The sequence below is a fragment of the Oryzias latipes genome, chromosome 2 (assembly GCF_002234675.1).
Source record: "Oryzias latipes chromosome 2, ASM223467v1".
NCBI classification, from domain to species: Eukaryota; Metazoa; Chordata; class Actinopteri; order Beloniformes; family Adrianichthyidae; genus Oryzias; species Oryzias latipes.
In genome coordinates, this window is record NC_019860.2 from 642,696 (window position 1) to 663,683 (window position 20,988).

At 39.5% G+C, this 20,988-nt stretch overlaps 1 protein-coding gene across 3 annotated transcripts in view; it reads right to left on the reverse strand.

The window, feature by feature from the left end:
* The window catches only part of LOC101169930, an 83,172-nt gene extending 68,445 nt beyond the window's left edge, over nucleotides 1-14,727 (reverse strand). Inside the window, exons 1-14 of one of the 3 annotated variants that reach the window (XM_023963860.1) lie at nucleotides 14,565-14,727; nucleotides 14,331-14,431; nucleotides 13,109-13,256; nucleotides 12,851-12,994; nucleotides 12,648-12,764; nucleotides 9,912-9,980; nucleotides 9,725-9,823; nucleotides 9,539-9,621; nucleotides 9,380-9,462; nucleotides 8,444-8,593; nucleotides 1,637-2,184; nucleotides 1,346-1,541; nucleotides 1,191-1,262; nucleotides 334-970 (exon numbers count right to left, since the gene is read on the reverse strand). In XM_023963860.1, the coding sequence (XP_023819628.1) occupies nucleotides 334-970; nucleotides 1,191-1,262; nucleotides 1,346-1,541; nucleotides 1,637-2,184; nucleotides 8,444-8,593; nucleotides 9,380-9,462; nucleotides 9,539-9,621; nucleotides 9,725-9,823; nucleotides 9,912-9,980; nucleotides 12,648-12,764; nucleotides 12,851-12,994; nucleotides 13,109-13,256; nucleotides 14,331-14,431; nucleotides 14,565-14,705 (2,588 nt within the window). In that variant the 5' untranslated portion in view covers nucleotides 14,706-14,727. Of the gene's footprint in view, nucleotides 1-333; nucleotides 971-1,190; nucleotides 1,263-1,345; nucleotides 1,542-1,636; nucleotides 2,185-5,284; nucleotides 5,457-8,443; nucleotides 8,597-9,379; nucleotides 9,463-9,538; nucleotides 9,622-9,724; nucleotides 9,824-9,911; nucleotides 9,981-12,647; nucleotides 12,765-12,850; nucleotides 12,995-13,108; nucleotides 13,257-14,330; nucleotides 14,432-14,564 lie in introns of those variants that run through there. The other 2 variants (XM_023963854.1, XM_023963865.1) reach the window with 2 other exon arrangements.
* Nucleotides 14,728-20,988: the final 6,261 nt, after the last annotated feature.

The following is a 20,988-nucleotide window of genomic DNA, read 5'->3' on the forward strand; positions in this document are numbered from 1 at the left end:
TTGCAATGTCTTGCCATATATATCACTTCATATGTCCTGTGCAGAAATGTGAAAATCCCCAAATTTGACAGTTTGCCACAGGTGGCCACCAAACTTCTTTTGGATATTCCCGACATGTGTTTTACATAAACTGATGCAAAAAACTAGGTCTAGATGCTACTGTTCTAGCCGTAGATTTCTTTAAAATGTAAATTTGTTGAAAAAATGAAGTCTTATACAGGCCCTTGAAAAGTATTCAGCCCCCTTAACTTTTCAACCTTCTGCCACATTTCAGGGTTCAAACATAACACTATGCCACCTCCTCTTTAATTCCTTTTTCAAAGGTTGTCATACCTGTGTAGCCTCCTTGCCTTCTTCAACACTTCAAACATGTGTTCCTGAAAGACATCCAGCCTCCTGTAGCGACCACGCTCCACGTTCATTTGGATTATTTCAAAGTTGAGAGGTGGTTTCTCAGGGGCAGCAGGATCCACAGCAAAAATCTCGGCCAGCGAGTCACTATAGCATCGACGCTCCTCATCCTGGTGGCTAATTACAGAAACAAAGAGGTTCCTGATGAGCTCCCTCACCAGAAGCCTCACTGCTGGGGGCCCAGAGTCTTCCCCTCCTTGCTGCTTTCGTGTCTCCAGTAAAACCCGATGCAGCACTAAAGCATCTCGATATATCAGAGACTCTGGCTCGTTGTACATGCAAGCATTGTTGAACATGAGAGCAAAGTCCTCTACCAGAGCATCCACGTCTTGGTAACGGCCTGTGGCCATATGGCTTCTGATGCGCTCAATGTTAATGGGTTTCTTGATTGCAGCGTTATCGTCGGGCAACTCGGAATGAATTGGAAGATGGTGGAAGATCTTGCTTAGACAACGACCTCTGCGGTCAGTAAAGTTTTGCACTGAATCGTAGAGCTCATTCAACTTCTGCTGAAGAGGGGTGAGGTATTCGGAGTTCTTTGTAGATTTGTAGATCTTCCCTAAATATAAAACATGTCATTGAGATTTAGAAAGCTTTAAAAAGGTAGACCACAAGTCACAAGGCCTAGTAATTATTGCAAACATATCTACTGATGTGTAGTCAAAATACAAACAAACAGGACAATATAAATACACAAAAAAAGGGTAGCATAGTCTGGTTTATCATTCCCATAGTGCTAGGCGAAGGCACTACCCCCATCAGTGCCCCCACTGCTGTACCTGCTCGAGTGGAAACTTGCTCCTGGGGTGGCTTCTCGGGTTCTTGCTGTTCCGCAAGTTTTGCGGCACACTCTGAAATATTTCAAATCATTGTTTTCACATTTTTTGTAATTCATACCAACTAAACTGTCTGATTTTGCTCATCAGCTACACACCTTCAAACACTGCTTTTTTGGAAGCTTCGAGGTTCCTCCACTCTGTGCCTACTAATCGACTCAGCTCTCCGAACGAAAGGTCTGGGTGCCGAGCTTTGACGAAAGGCCGTATTTTGCTGCTGAAAAGAATGTAGCCACTCATATTCATTTTCCTCTTTGCTCCTCTCTTTGATAAACCCATCACCTTTGGAGTGGCCTTGAAAAGAGAGAAAAACATCAAATCAGGGGAATGTGCTTGAAACCTAAAGAGCCTATTGTAGGCATTTAAGCTCATTGGAAGAATACAAATACTTGGGAAGGTGTGTATGGCATGATATCCATGTCACTTGACAGAGAGCTTTGCATTTGAGGCATCGAAGGTGTCACAGGAGCATCATCATCCTCGTCCTTGATTTTCATGTCACCACCTGCATACTCCACGTCAACCAGTTTAAGTCCAAGGTCATCTATCTTCTCGTCCATGACTTCTATGTTACCATCTGCATTTGGCACGTCAACCAGTTTAAGTCCAAGGTCATCTATCTTCTCGTCCATGACTTCTATGTTACCATCTGCATACGCCACGTCAACCAGTTTAAGTCCAAGGTCATCTATCTTCTCTTCCTTGACTTTCATGTCACCGTCTACACACGCCACGTCAACCAGTTTAAGTCCAAGGTCATCTATCTTCTCTTCCTTGACTTTCATGTCACCATCTGCACACGCCACGTCAACCAGTTTAAGTCCAAGGTCATCTATCTTCTCTTCCTTGACTTCCATGTCACCACCTGCACACGCCACGTCAACCATTTTAAGTCCAAGGTCATCTATCTTCTCGTCCTTGACTTCCATGTCACCACCTGCAAGTGCAGTCAAAACACAAACAGAACATGTAAAAATAAAACAAGGGCAGTGATCTTATATTGGATATTGGAGCGTGTTTGGTGTGTACGTCCTGGCAGGTCAGTGTGTGGTGTGGTGATTTTTTGACTCTCAAGGCCCGTACACACCTGGACAAATTTTGCGCGCTTAACGCCTCGTGACTAAACAAAGGGCACCAATGCGAGTGTGCACACGGACGCGAAAAAACGCCAAGCGTCACTTTGGAGCGCCGTCCCTGCAGTTCATTGTTTAAGGCCATTACAAACTCTGTGATATAAGAGATAATAAGAAACAAACAGTGGCGCAGATATTTTTCCAAGCACTGAGCCGCTGTCACCGCTGACCCCCATTAAATTTGCGCACCAGTGCCTAAGGCCGCTGCTAATTCGCGCGCCCCCCGGCATCTAATCTGGATGCGCCCCACTATTTGAGAAGCACTGGTTTAACAGATAAATAAATAAATCTATGTTTTTGTGGTGCCTGCGGAGATGCCCTGCCATGTTAGTCGTGCTGCCAGTGAGAGAATATGGTACACGCACATAGCACAGCTTACAAACACTTGGTTGTTTTTTTTCGACAACGCGAACGTTGTCAACATAACTCACTGGTGGAAATCCAAAATATTTCACAGCGTTCGACATAAGCGGTTATCCGGTTGTCCGAGTCAACCAGATTTAACGGAGGACAACCAAAATGAACCTGGTGGTTGTCCGTGTGACAACCTGATCTTTTGTTCAACATTTTGGTATTTTTCGACTATTTTTCAAGTTTCAAGGGTTAGTATTTGGCAAACTCTGAATTGAGACGTAGCAGGAAATTCTTTCGACTGACAAACGAAGTCTGTGCATGCTAGCTAATCCTTTCTGTTTGTACATCTGTACTTTTCAAAAAGGATTACCGGTTTTCAAATACGTGTTGAACAACACTACCTGGTGTGACCGCTAGAGGTCTCCAAAAACACAAAAAGATTTAGTTTTCAATTTTTTGGCAATACTTTGTGTAACCAGATGCTTCAATATTTAGTAAAATGTTTGTTTTGAATATCTAAAGAGTTTTTTAAATGTCCATTACAAGAGGCAGTTGCTCTTAGATGTACAGAAGAAATAAAGATGTAAGTACTGACATCTGAGTGGGTTTCGTTGCTGTTGAATATTGGTATCAAAGGACAACCAAAAATTGGGGAGAACAACCAAGTTTACTTGCCAGGTTGTCCGGAGGACAACCATTTTTTTCCCCTTATTTCTAACACTGCTTCCAAACCAGCGACTTCAGTGAAAGAGGAGGGGATTCGAGTTCTGTCGATGGGTCTCCTACATCTGCAATTGCCATGCTACCTTTTGAGCGGCTGTTAGAGGAGGTTGACTCGCAGCACTTCAACAAGTGTTTTTTTTCCGCTTGGCGAGTAATAAATAATAAATAATAATAAATAATTCGAAGTTCGAGACTGTGACTTAATTTCGATCGATTTCGATTTAAAGTCCAAATCGTGACACCACTATTACTTATATACAACATACATTTTTGATAAATTTTGTATGATGTTAATTTCACACTGCAAAAAACCACCATCTTACTTCTAGAAAAAAGTATTTGTTTTTAGTAGAAATTGACTAGAAATAAGTCAAATTATCTGCCAGTGCAGCTAGTAAATTTTACTTAACAAGATGTCTTGATTTAAGTAAAAATATCTAAGTAAATAGGTTAAATTTTGAAATTAGGCAAAAACACTTATTTTGAGCAGTAATTTAAGACAAAAAAAAACTAGAAACTAGGATTTAGGAGCTTGATTAAAATGTATTGTCTACTAAAATTCAGAAAATAAATCTTGAAACAAGCTGTTGCAAAAGAATTATTTTCTCATTTCAATACTAAAAAGAATGAAAGCAAATTCACTTTTCGATTGTTTCATTCAACTTACAAACTGAGATGTGTGTAAAAAAATTAAACAAAGGCACTAGAAATACAACTGTTTCTTTAACAACACAATCAGAATACTCATTCAAAGAACAGAAACGCCAAACTGCAAAATCAGTTTATCTTCCAACAAATTACTTTAATGCTATTCATGTCGTGGTGATGTCCCGCGTGTGAGTTGTATCCTGAAAAAGCTCTGTCTGAACGACAGAAGGGTGGCCACGCATTTTGTGTAGGTCAAATGTAGTGTAATATGCCATTTAGAAAATAAGACCCTCGTGAAGCTTTTCTTTTTCAAACGTAACTGGCATCAAACCAATAGAAAGATGCATCTGCTGACATCGAACACCAAGACTGGACTTGACAGGCCTTTCTTCTGAATGAAGGTGTTTGGATCTTCCTTTGGCTATAAAGCAGACAAAACCTTTTTTACTTTAGTATCTCCAATGTAGTAACTTCTTTGTGTATCTGCTTAGGGCAAAAATAAAAATGGCTCCAGAGTCAATATAAGCTCGTCTGGCCTTAATCTCCAGATCCAAAAACTGGTATACATCATCTAGGTTGGGCTTCTGTACTTTTTCTGCAGTTTTTTAATGCCGTGGCTTGTTGTATTTGCAGACTATCATTGTTCAATAGTAGAAGTTATCAAAAATTATGATTTAATAACTGGCATCAAACTGGCATACAATAGTAAGTCACAAACTTAAAAGACAGAATTTTTTAATATCAGCCTTTTCATTCAAACATTAAGTTCATCAAGCATACATGACAAACAGTCTTTCAAACTGGCCGATTTTGATCTATCTGGCAACCCTAGCATAAAACAGATGCAGTTGAGCAGTATTGGGCTAGCAATAACTCAAGTTAGCTGACTACAATAGCATACTTCTTTCACTGAAATACATAACTAAACGAAAATAAAATCTAACATATTTAAACAGAACCAAAATCTCATTAATTGTATTTTAAAGTATATTTATGATGTATTAAGCATACTACAAAAAAGTGACGAAGCAGCTAAACTAGTGCTAGCGCAAGCTAGCTAGTTGCTCTGTTAGTCTGCTTCCTTCTCAAGATGTTTAAACCCACTTTATAATCTTTACCAGCTGCGTGGGGCGTAATGGTAATTTATTCTATGTCATATAAGTTAATATAGCTTACCACCTTTTTTTATCTTGTCCGCTAAATATTATATTCCTAATTCGTTTTTCCTGTTCGTCCTCGTCATATTCTGGATCAAGATGTACGTCGCAAATGTGACAAGATGGCGCTGGGTCGGTCACAATATGAGAATACTCAAAGGGTATCCCAAAAATGCAATAAATAGATTTAATTTTTTGTGTTACACTTTATTATGCCATCAATATGAAAATACATATCAACCCCTGCATACGTTATAAAACAGCATAGAACGTGTTTGCTCTACCAGTTAAGCTTAAGCAAGTCTTCTGAACATATTAATCCCCCTTCATCTGATCACAATGGACTTTTCCATTCTCGCTTGTGCCCACCGGAATGTTCCGTTGAAAATAAATTACGAAAATACATGAAAAATACATATTCTAAAAGATCAACTATTCTATGTAAACCTTGGTTTGATTAAGGAAGATAATTATTGTTTGATTTGTACAATCTTTAGATTCAAAAAAGATCTTTGCGCAAAATCTTGAGTAGGTATTGCCCAAACCAAGCGCGGTAGAATTATGATTGTGTCATCTGTGGATTGCAAAGTACTGTTTAATTTTGATTTAATCAGATCACTATGCTGTTAGAGTGAAGTGGCTTGTTCTCAATCTTAACAAATATGTATGTGAAATGTATCTAATTATCATTTCTGCAAAAAAAAAAAACAATACTTACTTTTGTACTTACCAAAAAGATTTTGTGGTAAATAATGTATTGTTGACAATACATACAACAATGTATTGAATGCCAGGTTTATGAAACACTGTTTTAACAGAGACCTTCTTCCTTATGAAATAGCTTTACCTAATCTTGCTTGCGTTTATAAATGCTAAAAACATGTTTGGTTATCATATCCAGTCAATTTCAAAATCAGTGTTTTCATCTAATAGAATGCTGATTATGATATTGCAGTAAAAAATAAAAAAATATGTATCTATTGTTTATCCTGTTAATATTGTATGAGCTATTGAACATCAGTATTCAAATACATTTTTGGGTATGGATTTGGATTTTCCAAATGGGTGTCAGTTTGCTCGGTGTGAGAAGTTATTCATCTTAAAGTAATCCCAGCAGGCTGTTAACGTTTGTCTGATATTGATACAATTCAAGCAAATGTGAAGCTTGCTGCCAATAAAAGGAAGATCTGATAGTTTAATCTCATCACATAATAACTGTTCTACATCTATCCATGAGTGATCTACCGGATTATTATTATGCCATTTTATAATATGTTGTAATCTTTTAGGAAAGAAGTAATTGTAAAAGTTAAGAAATTCGAACCCAACAAGGGATTTAACTTTTTTCAAGGTTTTTAAGCTGATTCTTGGGGGTTTATTTTCCCATAAAAACTTAAATATGGATGTATCTAATGATTTAAACCATGTTTCGGGTGGATGTATAGGAATCATAAAAAATAAGTAGTTGATTTTGTATGCGTTTTTCATTTTAACTGAAGCTATTGTACCTGTGAGCAATGTGGGCAAGTTCACCAATCGCCATAGATCACCCATAATATTTTTAAGCAATGGTACAAAATTTAATTCCTCTAAGTCTAACAGAATGGAGGAGTAAGTGATGCCTAAATATTTTATATTTCCTGGTTTTAGAGTTATTAATGAGGTACTGATTTATTCCAGTTAATGGCGTATTCAGAGAAGGATGAAAACGTGTCAATAACTGCCACTACTCTGGAGATTGAAGATTCCAAAATTTGGAGGGGAGAGTAATACATCGTCTGCTTAAAGACTAATTTTATGATGGATGTGTTTTGTTTTAATTCCTTCTGTCTTTATTTTGTCTTATAGCTGCCACTAGAGGTTCAATAAAAGCAAAGAGAGAGGGGGACAGTGGACGCCCTTGTCTGGTGCCTCTTTGGAGGACAAGGTGACAGAGGTTTGTCTATTGGTTTTAACAGATGCACTTGGATTGTGATAAAGGATTTCAATCCAATTAATAAACTATTTACGAAACTCAAACTTTTATAAAGCAGCTAGCAGAAACGTCCGATTCACCCTATCAAATGCTTCTCCAATGACATTAGGATTACTTCCTGTTTCTTAATAGAGGCATAGTCTATTAGATTAATAAATCTTTGAGCGATGTTTCTGCAGTGTCTTCCTTTAATAAATCCCGTTTGATCAGGGAGAATTCTCTGGGGAGCGATCTTCTCTAGTCTCCTAGCAAGATATTTACATATAATTTGAAGATCTGCAATGATCAGAGAGATGGGACGGTAGCTGGAAGGCAGGGTGGGATCTTTTCAGGCGGAGAATGGAGGAGGAGAATGATGTTTGCAGAGTTCAGATTAGCAGGTAGTGAATGGTTATCTTTAATAAATATAACCATTCTATAAAAAACTGGAGCCAAGATGTCCCAGAATTCTCTGTAGAATTCTGCTGGGAAAACTGTTCGGACCTAGAGCTTTATTATTGGGCGTCTGCAGCAGAGACTCATGAAGTTCAGCAACACAGATGGCTGAGTCTAAGGCTGTAATTTGTTCTTGGTTTAGTTTGGATGAATTTACATGATCAAGAAAGGATTTAAAGCTCGATTTGAGATGAACATGAGTTCTTACAAAATTTCTGCAAACATGTTATTTCTTTTGGGTTGTGTTTAATATTTCCTGTTCCTTCCCTAATCGGAGGGATTGTGATTTTTCTTTGTTATTTTAAAATTGATTAGCTAGGAATTTACCAGATTTGTTTGCTTGTTCACATTTTTCCTATTGAAGTCTTTGTAGCTGAAATTGAGTTTGCTTATTAATTATTTTGTTTAATTCTAATTTACATTAATCCAGATCTTTCAAAGCATGCTCTTGTCCAGAAGCACAGATATCATCAAGGGTTCTCATTTTATTTTCTAATTCAGATACTGCTGCCTTTTCTTTCTTTTCTTTAGTTTCTATAATGTCCCATTCTCTTTTTAAAATAAATAATAAAATCTACATCTGTAAGCAGAGATGTATTAAACCTCCAGTTTTTAAGGGATACATTCGTAGATATAGTCATGGAAACTGATGCATGATCACTGCTATCTATTGGATGTATCTGAACATCTTTAATATCCTTCATGGAGGAGTTGCTGACTAGCAGATAATCTAACCGGGAGTAAGAGTGGTGAACAAAAAGAAGGTGAAACCTCTGGTGTTTTGGTGACAGGACTGCCAAACCCAGCAGAGACCCGTTTCGTCCATGTACTGCCCATGAGTTCTGTCCGATTGCCAGCTTTGCTGTTGCCATACTGAGCTGAGTCTGTTGACTTCAGGGTCATTGTCCAGATTGAAGTGTCCTGCTATAAAAAACGTGGAGCCAGAGTGAGCCAACAGTGATGTAAAGAGTCTGTCAAAAAAGGAGGAGTCATCTACATTTAGACCAAATATACTGGCTAAGCAAAATTTCTGATTCCATATTGACGTTTTCATAATCATAAACCATGTGGATCTGACACAGTGTCGGAGTGCGTAAGAGTGATTTTTTTTTGTCACGGTGGATTTTTCACGCTGCTTTTAACGATTGCTTTTAACTTGAAAGCTCCGTCATATTGTAGTGGCGATCATGTGCACGTTGGGTCTAATGGCACCAAAGGATTGTGGGCATGGGTGTTTCTTTTTGTTGAACCATGACTGAGGGGCCTTAGAGCTGAAGTGAGGTCCATGCTGATTGGCTGCTTGTGGGTTTGTCTAAAACAAATAGGGTCAATGCTGGAAGTTGGATCATGCATTCAGCCTCCGCTCCGAGACTGAAAGAGCGCTCCTGGCGGCCGTCAAATAAATCCATAAACTAGCGGCATCATTGAATAAGCCGCAGGGCTGTAAGCGTATGACAAAAGTAGCGGCTTATAGTCTGGAATATACGGTATTCCCTTTTATTCACAAAGAACTGAATTAAAAATGAAATCAGAAATACAATTTTAACCTTAACTTCTTAATATATGTCCTCCATCATGAGAAAAATGTCACAAGAACATGTTAAAAAACAAAACATGATTTTTATTGGACTGGGTCTGCCTGCATACAAACAACAAAATGGCAATGACTTTTACAGTTTATCTGGCTCAGAAATGACCAAAACCTACCTGAAAGCACAGGATCTTCCTCACTTTCTGAGCCATATTGAAGAGCAACAGTACTGCTGGAGAGTCGGCCCCCCTGTCCAGACCTTCGGTTTCGGGATAGAAACAACATCCTCTTAAAATCGTAGACTTTGTTTGATACCAGTGATAACTAAACCCTACCTGATGAGGACGCTCGATGTAGGTTCAGCGTGTTCAAGTTCAGTCTTTAATTGGATAAATACTTTCTTTATGGTGTTAGCATCCTGGTAAAAGACCAAGTAAATGTTATAAAGGTGTCACGTCCTACAAACTTCAAATTAAAGTGATACATTGTTCGAAAAAAATCATAAGAAGAAAAAGATTGACCTTGAAAATCTGAGATCCTGGTTCGTTGTAAGTCTTGGCATTTTTGGTCATGAGGTCAATGTCCTTCGTCATAGCACTGATAGATTTATAATGTCCAATCTAAAGAAACAAAAATACAATTCACTAGTTAGGAGTCGACAATTCTACTGTTCTCTGAAAGATGCAAAACCACAAATAGCAAAAGTACCTGTATTCTCTGAGCAATCATTCTCAGATCTATTGGCTCCTTTATAATAGCGTAGTAGTCTGGGTATTGCTAGATTCAAAAAAGACAAAGCAACAAATAAAGAACAATAGTGAAAAGTCACTAGATAAACCCACATAAAAGAAGTTCACCATTCTACCAATCATGAACTACAGCGAAGCAAATCAGGTGTAAAGAGGGACTGTACTTTAGTCCTTCAATAGTGGGAAGAAAAATCTTGTATGCACACCTAATAATAATAATAATAATACAATAATAATAATAATGGCTTAGATCTATCTGCGCCTTTTCTTGTTGCTCAAAGCGCTTACAGTGTGTCCATTATTCATTCTTAGTGATAGTAGCTACTGATGTAGCCTCAGCCACACTGGAGGCAAGGAGGTCGAAGTGTCTTGCCCAAGGACACAACAACAGCTGGCTGGGGGTCGAACCGCCGACCCTTCGGTCATTGGGCGACCTGCTCTACCACCTGAGCCACTGCCGCCACATCTGCCTCATTTTTTTTAAAAGCTAAAGAACAACCTATACTAGAAAAAAACTCCCTCGTTTTTCCAACAGCGCATATCTAGGAATGTGTCTATTTTTTAAGTGCTGTCATGTTATTCATTTATTTGTGCTATTAATTTCTTGTGACCTATAATAAATTCATGTAATTGATCCATTTTTGATGGCAATTATTTTTGACCTATAATTCCTTTCAAAAGCCTACAAAGCACACATGAAATGAATTAAAATAAGCAATTACGAGGGTTCAGGACACTGTGACACAGGCTGCTTAGTGGTGCAGTGGTATGCACTCTTGCCTCACAGAAAGAAAGCCCCTGGTTCAAGTCCTAAAAACAGGGGACCTTTCTGTGAGGAGTGGGCATGTTCTCTGGCGAATGAATGCATGAACATTGTGACACAGCTATACATCAAATTGTTGCAAAAGAATAAACTTTATGAAATTTTCCTATTATAACAGACTTCCAGCCTTACTTTACACTAACAAGTGGGATTATGGAGCAATTCAATGAGCTTCAAATCGAATCAAAAGGCCAAAACAATAGGTCCAGAGTGCTCATCTTAGCAATTCAAATTTTTTTTACCACAAACCTTTTATCAATACCATAATGCAGTACGACAAAAAAGTAAATATGGACCGGTTTGAAGTCATATATAGTTTTCACGGAGCAGACTGTACGACGTGGCAGATATATGCAACAAATTAAAATTATAGAACTTTCACATAACCTGTAAAAGACGTGTCTTTGTTACATTACAGAGGCAGGGTTCAGCTGAAAACGCTGCATCTATACTGTCATCGTCAGAATCCAAAGCATGGTCCTGTTTTTAGACTGTTTTTGTTGGGATTTCATGTAAAAATGAATCAACTGGAGGCAAAATTAGGAAAAAGTACTGCCCCCTTCAGTAAATGTCTCTTTGTTATCTCAGCAGGTTTGAATCTTTCCAGCTGGTTCAGACTACAGACCCAAAGCCCTCTTCACATGGGGACGTTTTTCAGCAGGAAAACACAAACAACTCATTTAGGATGGAAAATCCAATTTTTCATAGACGGCATGAAAATCCCAAAAGCAGAAGCAAAGACTGGTTAGAAATCAATACGGCAATTCCTTAGAAAAAACGGTTGTTTTTATCTGATCTTTTCATGATGATGCCAGTCATCTCGTCTGGTGAGTAAAAAATGAGATTTTGGTCTCTGGTTGTGACTTCAAACTTGGGGCATCAAACCAAATGCAGCTAAGTCCGTTTCAAGGCAGCTGCTCCCAGAAATGTTCTGCCGAGTCGTTCTAGTATTTCTCTTTATGAGATGCTCAAGCTAGCGGTAGCTCCCAAAACATTTGCTGCTTTGTAGCGTTTGACATAAGCGGTTATCCGGTTGTCCGAGACAACCAGATTTCACGGAGGACAACCAAAATGAACCTGATGGTGTGACAACCTGGTCTTTTATTCAACATTTTGGTATTTTTCCACATTTTTTCCAGTTTCAATGGTTAGTATTTGGCAACCTCTGAATTGAGACGTATGCAGCAAATTCTTTCCACTGACAAACGAAGTGCGTGCATGCTAGCTAATCCTTTCTGTTTCTACATCTGTACTTTTCAATACAGATTACCTGTATTTAAATATGTGTTGAACAACACTACCTGGTGCTACCACTAGAGGTCTCCAAAAACACACAAAAAAATTTAGTTTGGCAATACTTTGTGTAACCAGATGCTTCGATATTTAGTAAAATGTTTGTTTTTAATATTTAAAGAGTTTTTTAAATGTCCATCATAAGAGGCAGTTGATATTAGATGTATAGAAGAAATAAAGATGTAAGTACTGACATCTGAGTGGGTTTCGTTGTTGTTGAATATTTGTATCCAAGGACAACCAAAAATTGGGGAGGACAACCAAGTTTACTTACCAGGTTGCCTCTGGACAACCATTTTTTCCCCTTATTTCTAAAGCTGTTTGGTCTGCAAACATTTTTACAGTTTGTATTTGAATTGACTTTGTATAAGAGACCATTTCCAAAGGAGATGTTGCAATAAAAGAGTTTTTGTTAAACATATTCCATCACTTGTCATTTTTGTTAGAAAAAGTAAAAGCAGGGAGGAAATAATTAAAATCAAAAACTAAATTTGGAATGTAAAAAATCGCTAATTTTCTTTTCTGGACAACACTTCCAGCTCTGCTGTTGCAAAGAAATATACAATTATAAAAACATACCACTTTCGAAGGCAGTTTCTGGAAAAACTCGCTGACACATCGCCCCGAGGAATCGGTGTGGAACACGATCGCCTCCAAAAGCTGCTCAAGAACCTCCTTCAGACTGCTGCCTGGGGTCTAAAACAGATCGTCAGAATGTCTCTCAGCAAAGAATTTCAAAGTTCATCTTTAGATTGAAAAAAAGAGAACCACAGAGAACTTGCCTCTTCTTCAGCAGATAGCCATGGATTCTCCTCTATATCATCCTCATCTTCATCCTCTCCATCTCCAGGCTGCACAAACTCATTCTTTGATTGCAGATACACGTCCCACAGCTTACATGCTGCTTGGTACTCCTCACTGTCAGGCTAAATCAGATTTAGAAAGGATGAGTGAAAGAGTACACGACCAAGATTAGCTGGAAACACACACTTGAAATAGAAAAATGCAGCAAGTACAAAGAATAAATGTCATTTGTATACTTTGTAGAAGGATCTGGCATTGTTGAACATCAGTTGGAAATCGGCAGTCAGCTGCTCCACATCGTTATACTCCTCAGACTTGAGCTTGTTCTGGATTTTTGTCATGTCGATGGGCTGGGAAACTGCTTCATAATAATCAGGCTGATTCCTAAACCAATAAAACCAAAGAAGAAGAGGAGTCACTGAATGACTCAGTATGAAACACAAACACTGCTGATACTGCTGCTAAAGAAGACTGAAATACACAGAAAAACAACACAACTGGATGGAAATGAAGCAGAATATGACTTGGAAAAGGGTCTTTTTAGGTGTTTCAGTTGAAGACGCCCCCCCCCCCCTCTTATCCAAGAGAAAGAACGCCTTTAAAAATAACATATTTCTAAAGCAGCAAGTAAAACCTGCTGTTAAAAGCACCATGTGGACCTCCGGCCTGCGAGGGGGGAGCTCTGCTCCAACTGCCCCCACTGCAGCTTGGTGCTCTACTCCACCTGATGTGTAGTTTGTGTTGCACTGTGTAGTTCCTTGTAGTTTTGTGTTCAGGCCCACTCTGTGTAGTCTTTTGTTTGGTGCAGTTATGTTTAAGTAAAGCTGGGGGGGGCTGCCCTTTTCTTTGCCCGTGTTTTCTCCTGTTTATGTTAGTCTAGGGGGGTTAGAGCTTTGTCATTGTTTTCCCTGGTTTTTGGATTTTTAAATGAGTTTTGTTTAGTTTGGCTTTGGTTCACCATGAAGCTTCTTTGTTTCACTTTAAGTTATTGTTGTTTGTTATTTATGGTTTTCTTGTAATTGATCATATTTGTATGAGACAATCTGTTGTGTTTTTGTTGTTATTTGAAGTTGGCAAACTTTTTATTTTATTACACTAATTCTTTAAAATCAGGCGATGTGATGTAAGTGCAGATGAGGTTAGATTCAATTCCATTTTATTTCTACAGCCCAATAATACAACAACAATCCTCTCAAAGGGCTTCATACCGGTGATTGTGTGATAAACATGAATCAAAAAGAAGTCATACGACACAATAGTAATGCTAACTAAAATGACATCCTGCTTGACCTTCTTCACAGAAAGGAAGAACTCCACACACACAAAAAAACAACTTAAAAAAGTGTAAAAAGATTGGTTGACAATCAAAATAATCCTTAGTTCTCAGCAGGATGTTGGTAGCCATTTCTAAATTGTGTTGCAAAAACATTGACAATCAGGGATAATCAGTCACCATACCTCCTCTTTGGTACCCGAAGGAAAACCTCACAAAGCTGCCTCCCCCCCTGGTCATCCTTATAGTCCCTGACAGCGTGGAACAGTTCGTGACATACAGCAATCTGTAAGAAAAACACAATTATTAGAATTCAGCCCTTAAATGTACTTTCATGCATTCCGTAGCACTTGCAGAACTCTAAAAACTTTTATATATACAATAAAAAGACAAACAAAAGCTGTTGAAGATGTTCTTACTGTATCCACAGGGGGAGGAATATTTGAAGTTCTCTTTCTTTTTCTCCCAGGAGTCGAGGCATCGTCCAAATCCGCGCCTCCGCTGGCAGCGCTGCTGCTGCAGGGAGAGGAGGCTCGTCTCCTCTTGGAGCTCGCCGACATCACAGCGTAACCCGGTAACTTACTACATAAAATACATGAGTACAGGAAGTTTGTTCTATTCAGTTTACTCACTTGAATTATATAAAACGCTTCTCTTCACAAAAGGGTTACTAGTCACAAGAAGAAGTTGTATTGATTAGGTTAGCTTCACGAGGAGGATGCATACAAGCACAAAACACATGTTAGCATGTTGTTATCCTAGTTTATTTATCGCTTTCCTGATAGCTCGTCATAATAGTCACATCATGTTTACATATTTGAGTGCAAGCACGGACACAAAATGATAACGCTTAAAACTTTTAAAAGAGAACTTACTAACTCAGCGAAATGTGCAGTAAATCCCTGAGCAGAAATGTTGAACGGACAGCGAGCTAACTGTTGACCGGAAGTTGATGCTGCTTTGTGTTCGTCAAGGGAGAAAGAAACCACTAACGGAAGTGCTGCCCCCTTCAGGTTAGGAGGGCCACTCAATTCAACTTTATTTAAACCGCACATTTCCTGCTACAGAGCAGTGCTTCCCATAATAAAATAGATATTAGTTAGATTTAAAAAAATAGTAGTTAAAATAGTAAACATAGTCAAAACAATACTAATGATAATAATAAAAAATAAATAAATAAAGACATAAACTTGTACACATCCCACCAGTACAATCAAAAGATATCAAATTAATTATTAATAAGATTTATAAAATCAAATGAAAACATGTGAACAAGTAAAAACTATGTGAAAGCTTTACAGGCTTTTAAATTTTTTTCTCCTCAAACCTCCACATTGGATGAATCCCTCACATCCTCAGGCTCTTCCACAATCGAGGCCCACAGTGCTGAAATCAAGCCTCACAGTGGGTGTTAGTTCTTACCTTTGGGACCACCAGCAGACCTGCACCTGTGGATTTGAGGGTCTGGAAGGGTCATAAACTAAAAGTGAACCTGATAAATATGAGGGGCCAGTCCAACTTTTGTATCTTTTTTGTAACTCCTGTAACTATTAAAAAAAAAACTTTAAATTGACCTTAAACTGACTGCGATTCTGTGCAAAGATTTCAAAATCAGAGTAATGGGCTCCTTCTTTCTGGTTCTAGTTAAAATGCCTTCAGCCGAGTTTTGTACAAGCTGCAGCCAATGGTATTTTTCTTAAAACCCGAAATTTCAATAGCCTATTCTAGATGATAGAAAAGCATGAATTAACATTTCACCACTGGCTTTGGAGAAAAAGGGTCTCACTCTGGAAATATTTCTAAGACGTTAAGGCAGTCTTTTTAACTTTGTTTGTGTGTGCTTCAAAGGTAAGATCTGCATTTAAAATCAAACAAAGGCTTCTGACTTTACTGCGTTTGTAGTAAGTGGCATTCTGCTGAAAGAAACCTCACTGTTGGAGATGTCGTTTGGCTCTGTGACCAGAACGCATTATGAGGACAGTTCAAGCTGCCAAGGGTGGTTGGTGTGAATCCTCATGAGAGAGATGTTGTTCGAGATGTCTACGTGAAGGTCTCCCCAAGTTATGGTGCTTTCAGTGTGGTGAGGTCTCCAAAGCCCGTTTCTGTTGCTGGAGGTTCTGAGTCATCCAAGAGCTGCCAGGGCACCATCCTGCATCGAGACGTCTGACGCCTCGTCGTCCTCTTGGCGGTGGAGGATCAAGTACAGGTAGATCAGCTTGCCTTAGGAGGTACAATCTTTCAGGGCAGTGCCACAAGATGGAGTGGGCGGTGTCACGCTCTTCAGCAGAGGTGTGGTTGTCTCGCTGTGTCCTGGAGCGTACAGGAAAAATTCAGCGCCCCGGTTACAGTTGATCTCAATTGAGGTGATCAGCACTTAAAGTGGGGACAGTTTAAAAAGCCTTTCGCCGCCTCACAATTTGTAACACTCAGCATTAAATGAGAGTACTTACAAAACAATTTATCAGGGATCCCCTATTTTCTTAGTCATATGTACTCGTTTCTTTTTCTCTATTTACTAGGGGTGTTAGAAAAAATCGATTTTGCACTATATTGTGATAGTTCATTTGCCGATAATTGTATCATTTCAAAATGCGGTCAGGGCGATATTTATTTAATTATTTATGAGCGTGCTTCAGCATCTGACTCTTGTTTTCCACTTCAACATCCAACAGCTAGTTGGTAGCAGAGAACACGGAGCCTCACCACACAAAACAGGAAGACTTCAGCTAGAGGCAGCTTGTCTTGTTGATATGAGATATGTGATACTTAGTTTTTACATGGGATGGATACCGAACCGAAACTCTGAGCCATGTTGCTGTTGTGGTGCTTTTTAGCAGACTCAGATATAGGGGTGTGACGATAAATGTAAGAGTGCGATGAATATCACTACATGTTTTGTTTGGGAACTATTTTGTGCAGCACAACGTTAAGTGTCTGTAAGGCGAAGCCTCCAGCCCCGTGTTCTTCATGGTTGTCAGGCAGTGTCTGCAGTCTGTTTATTACTGGGCAATATATAATATTCTGAGAAGACGTCTGTACCAGAGAGCACAGGTGAAACTCGCGTACAGCTAGAGAGCAGAAGAATCAACACGCACCCCCAACACACTTGTATGCCCTCCTTCCTCCTACACATGCAGCGCGCTGACACACACACACAGTCATTCTACAACACCTACATAGTTAGTTCATTAGTTAGATAGGTAGTATGTAGTTGTTACTGTTATTTGTTAATAAAGAATACTGCATTGGAACTGTATTTATTTGCGATGCAGCAAATAATTTATTTGCGATGCGGCCGCTGACAGACTTTAACAATTAAGGGTGATGATTTTGTAAATATATGTGTATATTTCAAAATAACAAGGTAACTGAAAGACATCATTGTGTTGTGTTGGAGTTGTTTAGTGTAAATGGAGAAAAAGAAAGAAGCACATATGATAAACAAAGGAGAACCCTGAATATCAGAATCAGCTTTAATGACCAAGTACAGCGCATGTACAGGGAATTTGTCTTCAGTTACTTGCACTCTCATGCAAACTAGCAAGGTATAGAAAGTGTGAGGGTTAAGACAAACCAAAGGATAAATAATACAAAGAAGGTAGATATAAGGTAGCTGTGTGAATAAATAGACATAACTAAATAAAGAAATAAAATAAAATAAAGTCAAAAATGCAGCAGCAGTAGTTCCAGTTTGACAGTTTCTGTGGTTGTTCAGTGTCCTTGAGTGGTCCAGAGTCAGGAGTTCAAAAGAGTGACAGCTCGGGGGAAGAAGCTGTTTTTGTGGCGAGTGGTTTTGGTGCGCATTGTCCTAAAGCGCCACCCTGACGGGAGGAGGCTGAAAAGGCAGTGACCAGGATGCGAGGGGTCTTTTACGATCCTGCCAGCCCGCTTCCTGGCTCTGGATCGGTACAGGTCCTGAATGGGGGGGAAGGCTGGAACCAATAATTCTCTCAGCAGATCTAATAATTCTCTGAAGTCTGTTTCTGTCGTGTCTGGTAGCTGAACCAAACCAGACCGTGATGGATGTGGTCAGGACAGACTGGATTATTGCCGTGTAGAAGATGGTCAGCAGCTCCTGAGGCAGGTTGAACTTCTTGAGTTGTCGCAGGAAGTACAACCTCTGCTGAGCCTTTTTCCGGAGCAAGTCAATGTGAGCGGTCCACTTAAGGTCCCGTGAGATGGTGGACTCCAGGAACCTGTGTGAATCTATTGAGGGGACAGTGCTGTTGAGAATTGTGAGTGGGAAGGAGAGTGGTAGGGGGGTTCCTCCTGAAGTCCACTGTCATCTCCACTGTTTTAAGTAGGTTCTGCCAGGTGGTTCTGGCTGCTCCAGAGGACTAGCCGCGCCACTTCTCCTCTATATGCAGTCTCATCACCATTAGGATGAGGCCAATGACTGTGGTGTCTGCAAATATATAAATATTTTTACTTAATCTAATTTAATACTGAGTGTTACAAACTGAGCTGGAGGACGGCAGCTTATCTATGAACTCCATGTGCTCCTCCCACACTTGCAAAGGGACAAGACTGGACCCAGGGTTGCACTCTTTCAAGTTTTTATTGACCAGTTTTATTATTGTTGCTGATGCAAATGATATGGTGGCCCAGAAGGTCCAGAATACAACACATTAACTCACAACACCAGACATTAACACACAACACAATACATTAACTCACAACACCAGACATTAACACACAACACAGTACATTAACTCACAACACAACACATTAACACACAACACAATAACTCACAACACAACAGTTTAACTCACAACACAAAACTTAAAACACAACACATTAACTCACAACGGAAGTAAAGGTGCAATGGAAGTGCTTTTATTCTGAAATTTCCACTGGGCTGAGCGGCTAACTACCTAACAGAAAGTAACGTCACAGTGAGCTGTGGAGGGAGCACGTTTTTTCTACAGGAGAAGCTAGCAGCAGTGTTGCCAGATTGGGTGGTTTTCCGTCCAATTGGGCGGTTTTGGTTCTAAATTTGGGGGTAAAAATGGCTTTGGGCGGGTATGCATAATTTGGGCTGTTTTAGGGTTGGTTTGATGTTTTTTTTCCGCTCATGAATATATAATAGCGGACTAAGTTAGGCAGCGTGGCTGTTGGAGCTCTATGTACTGAAGCTCCGTGAACGGTAGAGATGCTTAATGGACCGGGCTCTGTCATCTAACTTGTTGTTGGGGGTGTGCCGCCCCGCCTCTTAGAAATTGTGTTCTTTAAAGCCTGACACTGCGGCTGCGTGTTGGAGGAGCTACCAGCTAACGGTATGGTCTGATCGCTACATGGAGCAGTGTCTGTTTAACCCTTGTGCTATCCTATGGGGTCCTGATGACCCCCCCCCCCCCCCTTCCATTGACGTGTTCTCCTTACCATGACAAAGGTGGATACAGGTGGAACAATTTCATTTAATCCATGGACACCAGTGAAGATCACAAATCATTGAAGAAAAAAGTTCAGTGCACTGTCTAGTGGGTCTAGATGACCCACCACTAATGTCAAAGTGCCTAGGACAGCACAAGGGGTATATCAATGCTTGATAGACACAGAGAGTGTGGAGAGATCGGGTTTATTATTATGAAGAGTTCTGCATGGTAATCATCTTTCCATGTTTGAGTCCATTAAATCATCCCAGAGAAAGTCTCTGCTTCAACTCTCAAAGTGAAAGCTGCGTTTATATCTGACACCCGTGTTTCCATCTCTCTAAAAGAGTTTGAAGCCAAAGCCCCTCCCCCGCCTCTCCACCTATTCACCTGTTCACATCCTCTGCAGCTGAGAGTCGTTTTTTCTCGCGCCCCTTCAGTGTTTTATACACAGAGAGCGCAAAATATGGTCATCATAGCAGCAGGTTGACACGATAGTCGGGGTGCTCTGGCACAAGTGCAGCACAAGGATCAAAGAGCCCCACGCAGGTTATAGCGGGGATAGAACGGGTCAAGAAAATGAATGGAAGAAGGCCGGTCCGCTGAATAAATATCGATATTTATTATTGATTGATTTATATTGATTGATTTAGCACTCGATCCGATGATTTTTCAAAATAAAAGATAGTTCAGACTAATAATAAAAGGAGTACAATATTGAATATTCCTACAGCGGACCGGCCTTCTTCCATTCATCTTCTTAACCTGTTCTACCCCCGCTCTGACCTGCCTTATGATAGCAATTGATAGCAGGTAAAAAAAAACTTTAAACAAGCAGAAACAGAGCAATAAATAAAACATGTAAGTATATAAATTATCAAACATAAGGTAAACCAGGTGAGTAAGTTAAGGTGAAAATTAAACCAACAATTTGTCAACCAAGTAACTCTGGGTAACATTTTGGGAAGCTTTTAACAAATACAATTTACCTTTACTTTTAGGTAGATTTTTTACAAATAATTATATTCTTATTTTAGGCTAACAGGTATGTATATTATTTTCAATACACACATTTTTAGGAACAACATTGATTAATTTTTCTTTCTTTTATCCCAATACAACAATAAGACAAGCAGTAAAAGTCCAGCATTGATCTTACCAGTAGCCCTTTAAGATCAAGTTCCACGCATGCAGTAGTTTGAGTTCAAGTTCATAGATTAGCTGCTGTCCTCCAGCTCAGTTGTGTTAAATGACACGGCAAAGCGCCTTTTAAACTGTCCCCAGTTTAGGTGCTGATTGCCTCAATTGAATTCAACTGTAACCGCTGTGCATTTTACCTGTGCACTTCAGGAGACAGCAAGACAACCACACCTCTGCTGATCAGCATGACACCTCCCACTCCATCTTATGGCAATACACTAAAATACCTCCTCAGGCGAGCTGGTCTCTCTGGACTTCATCCTCCATCGGC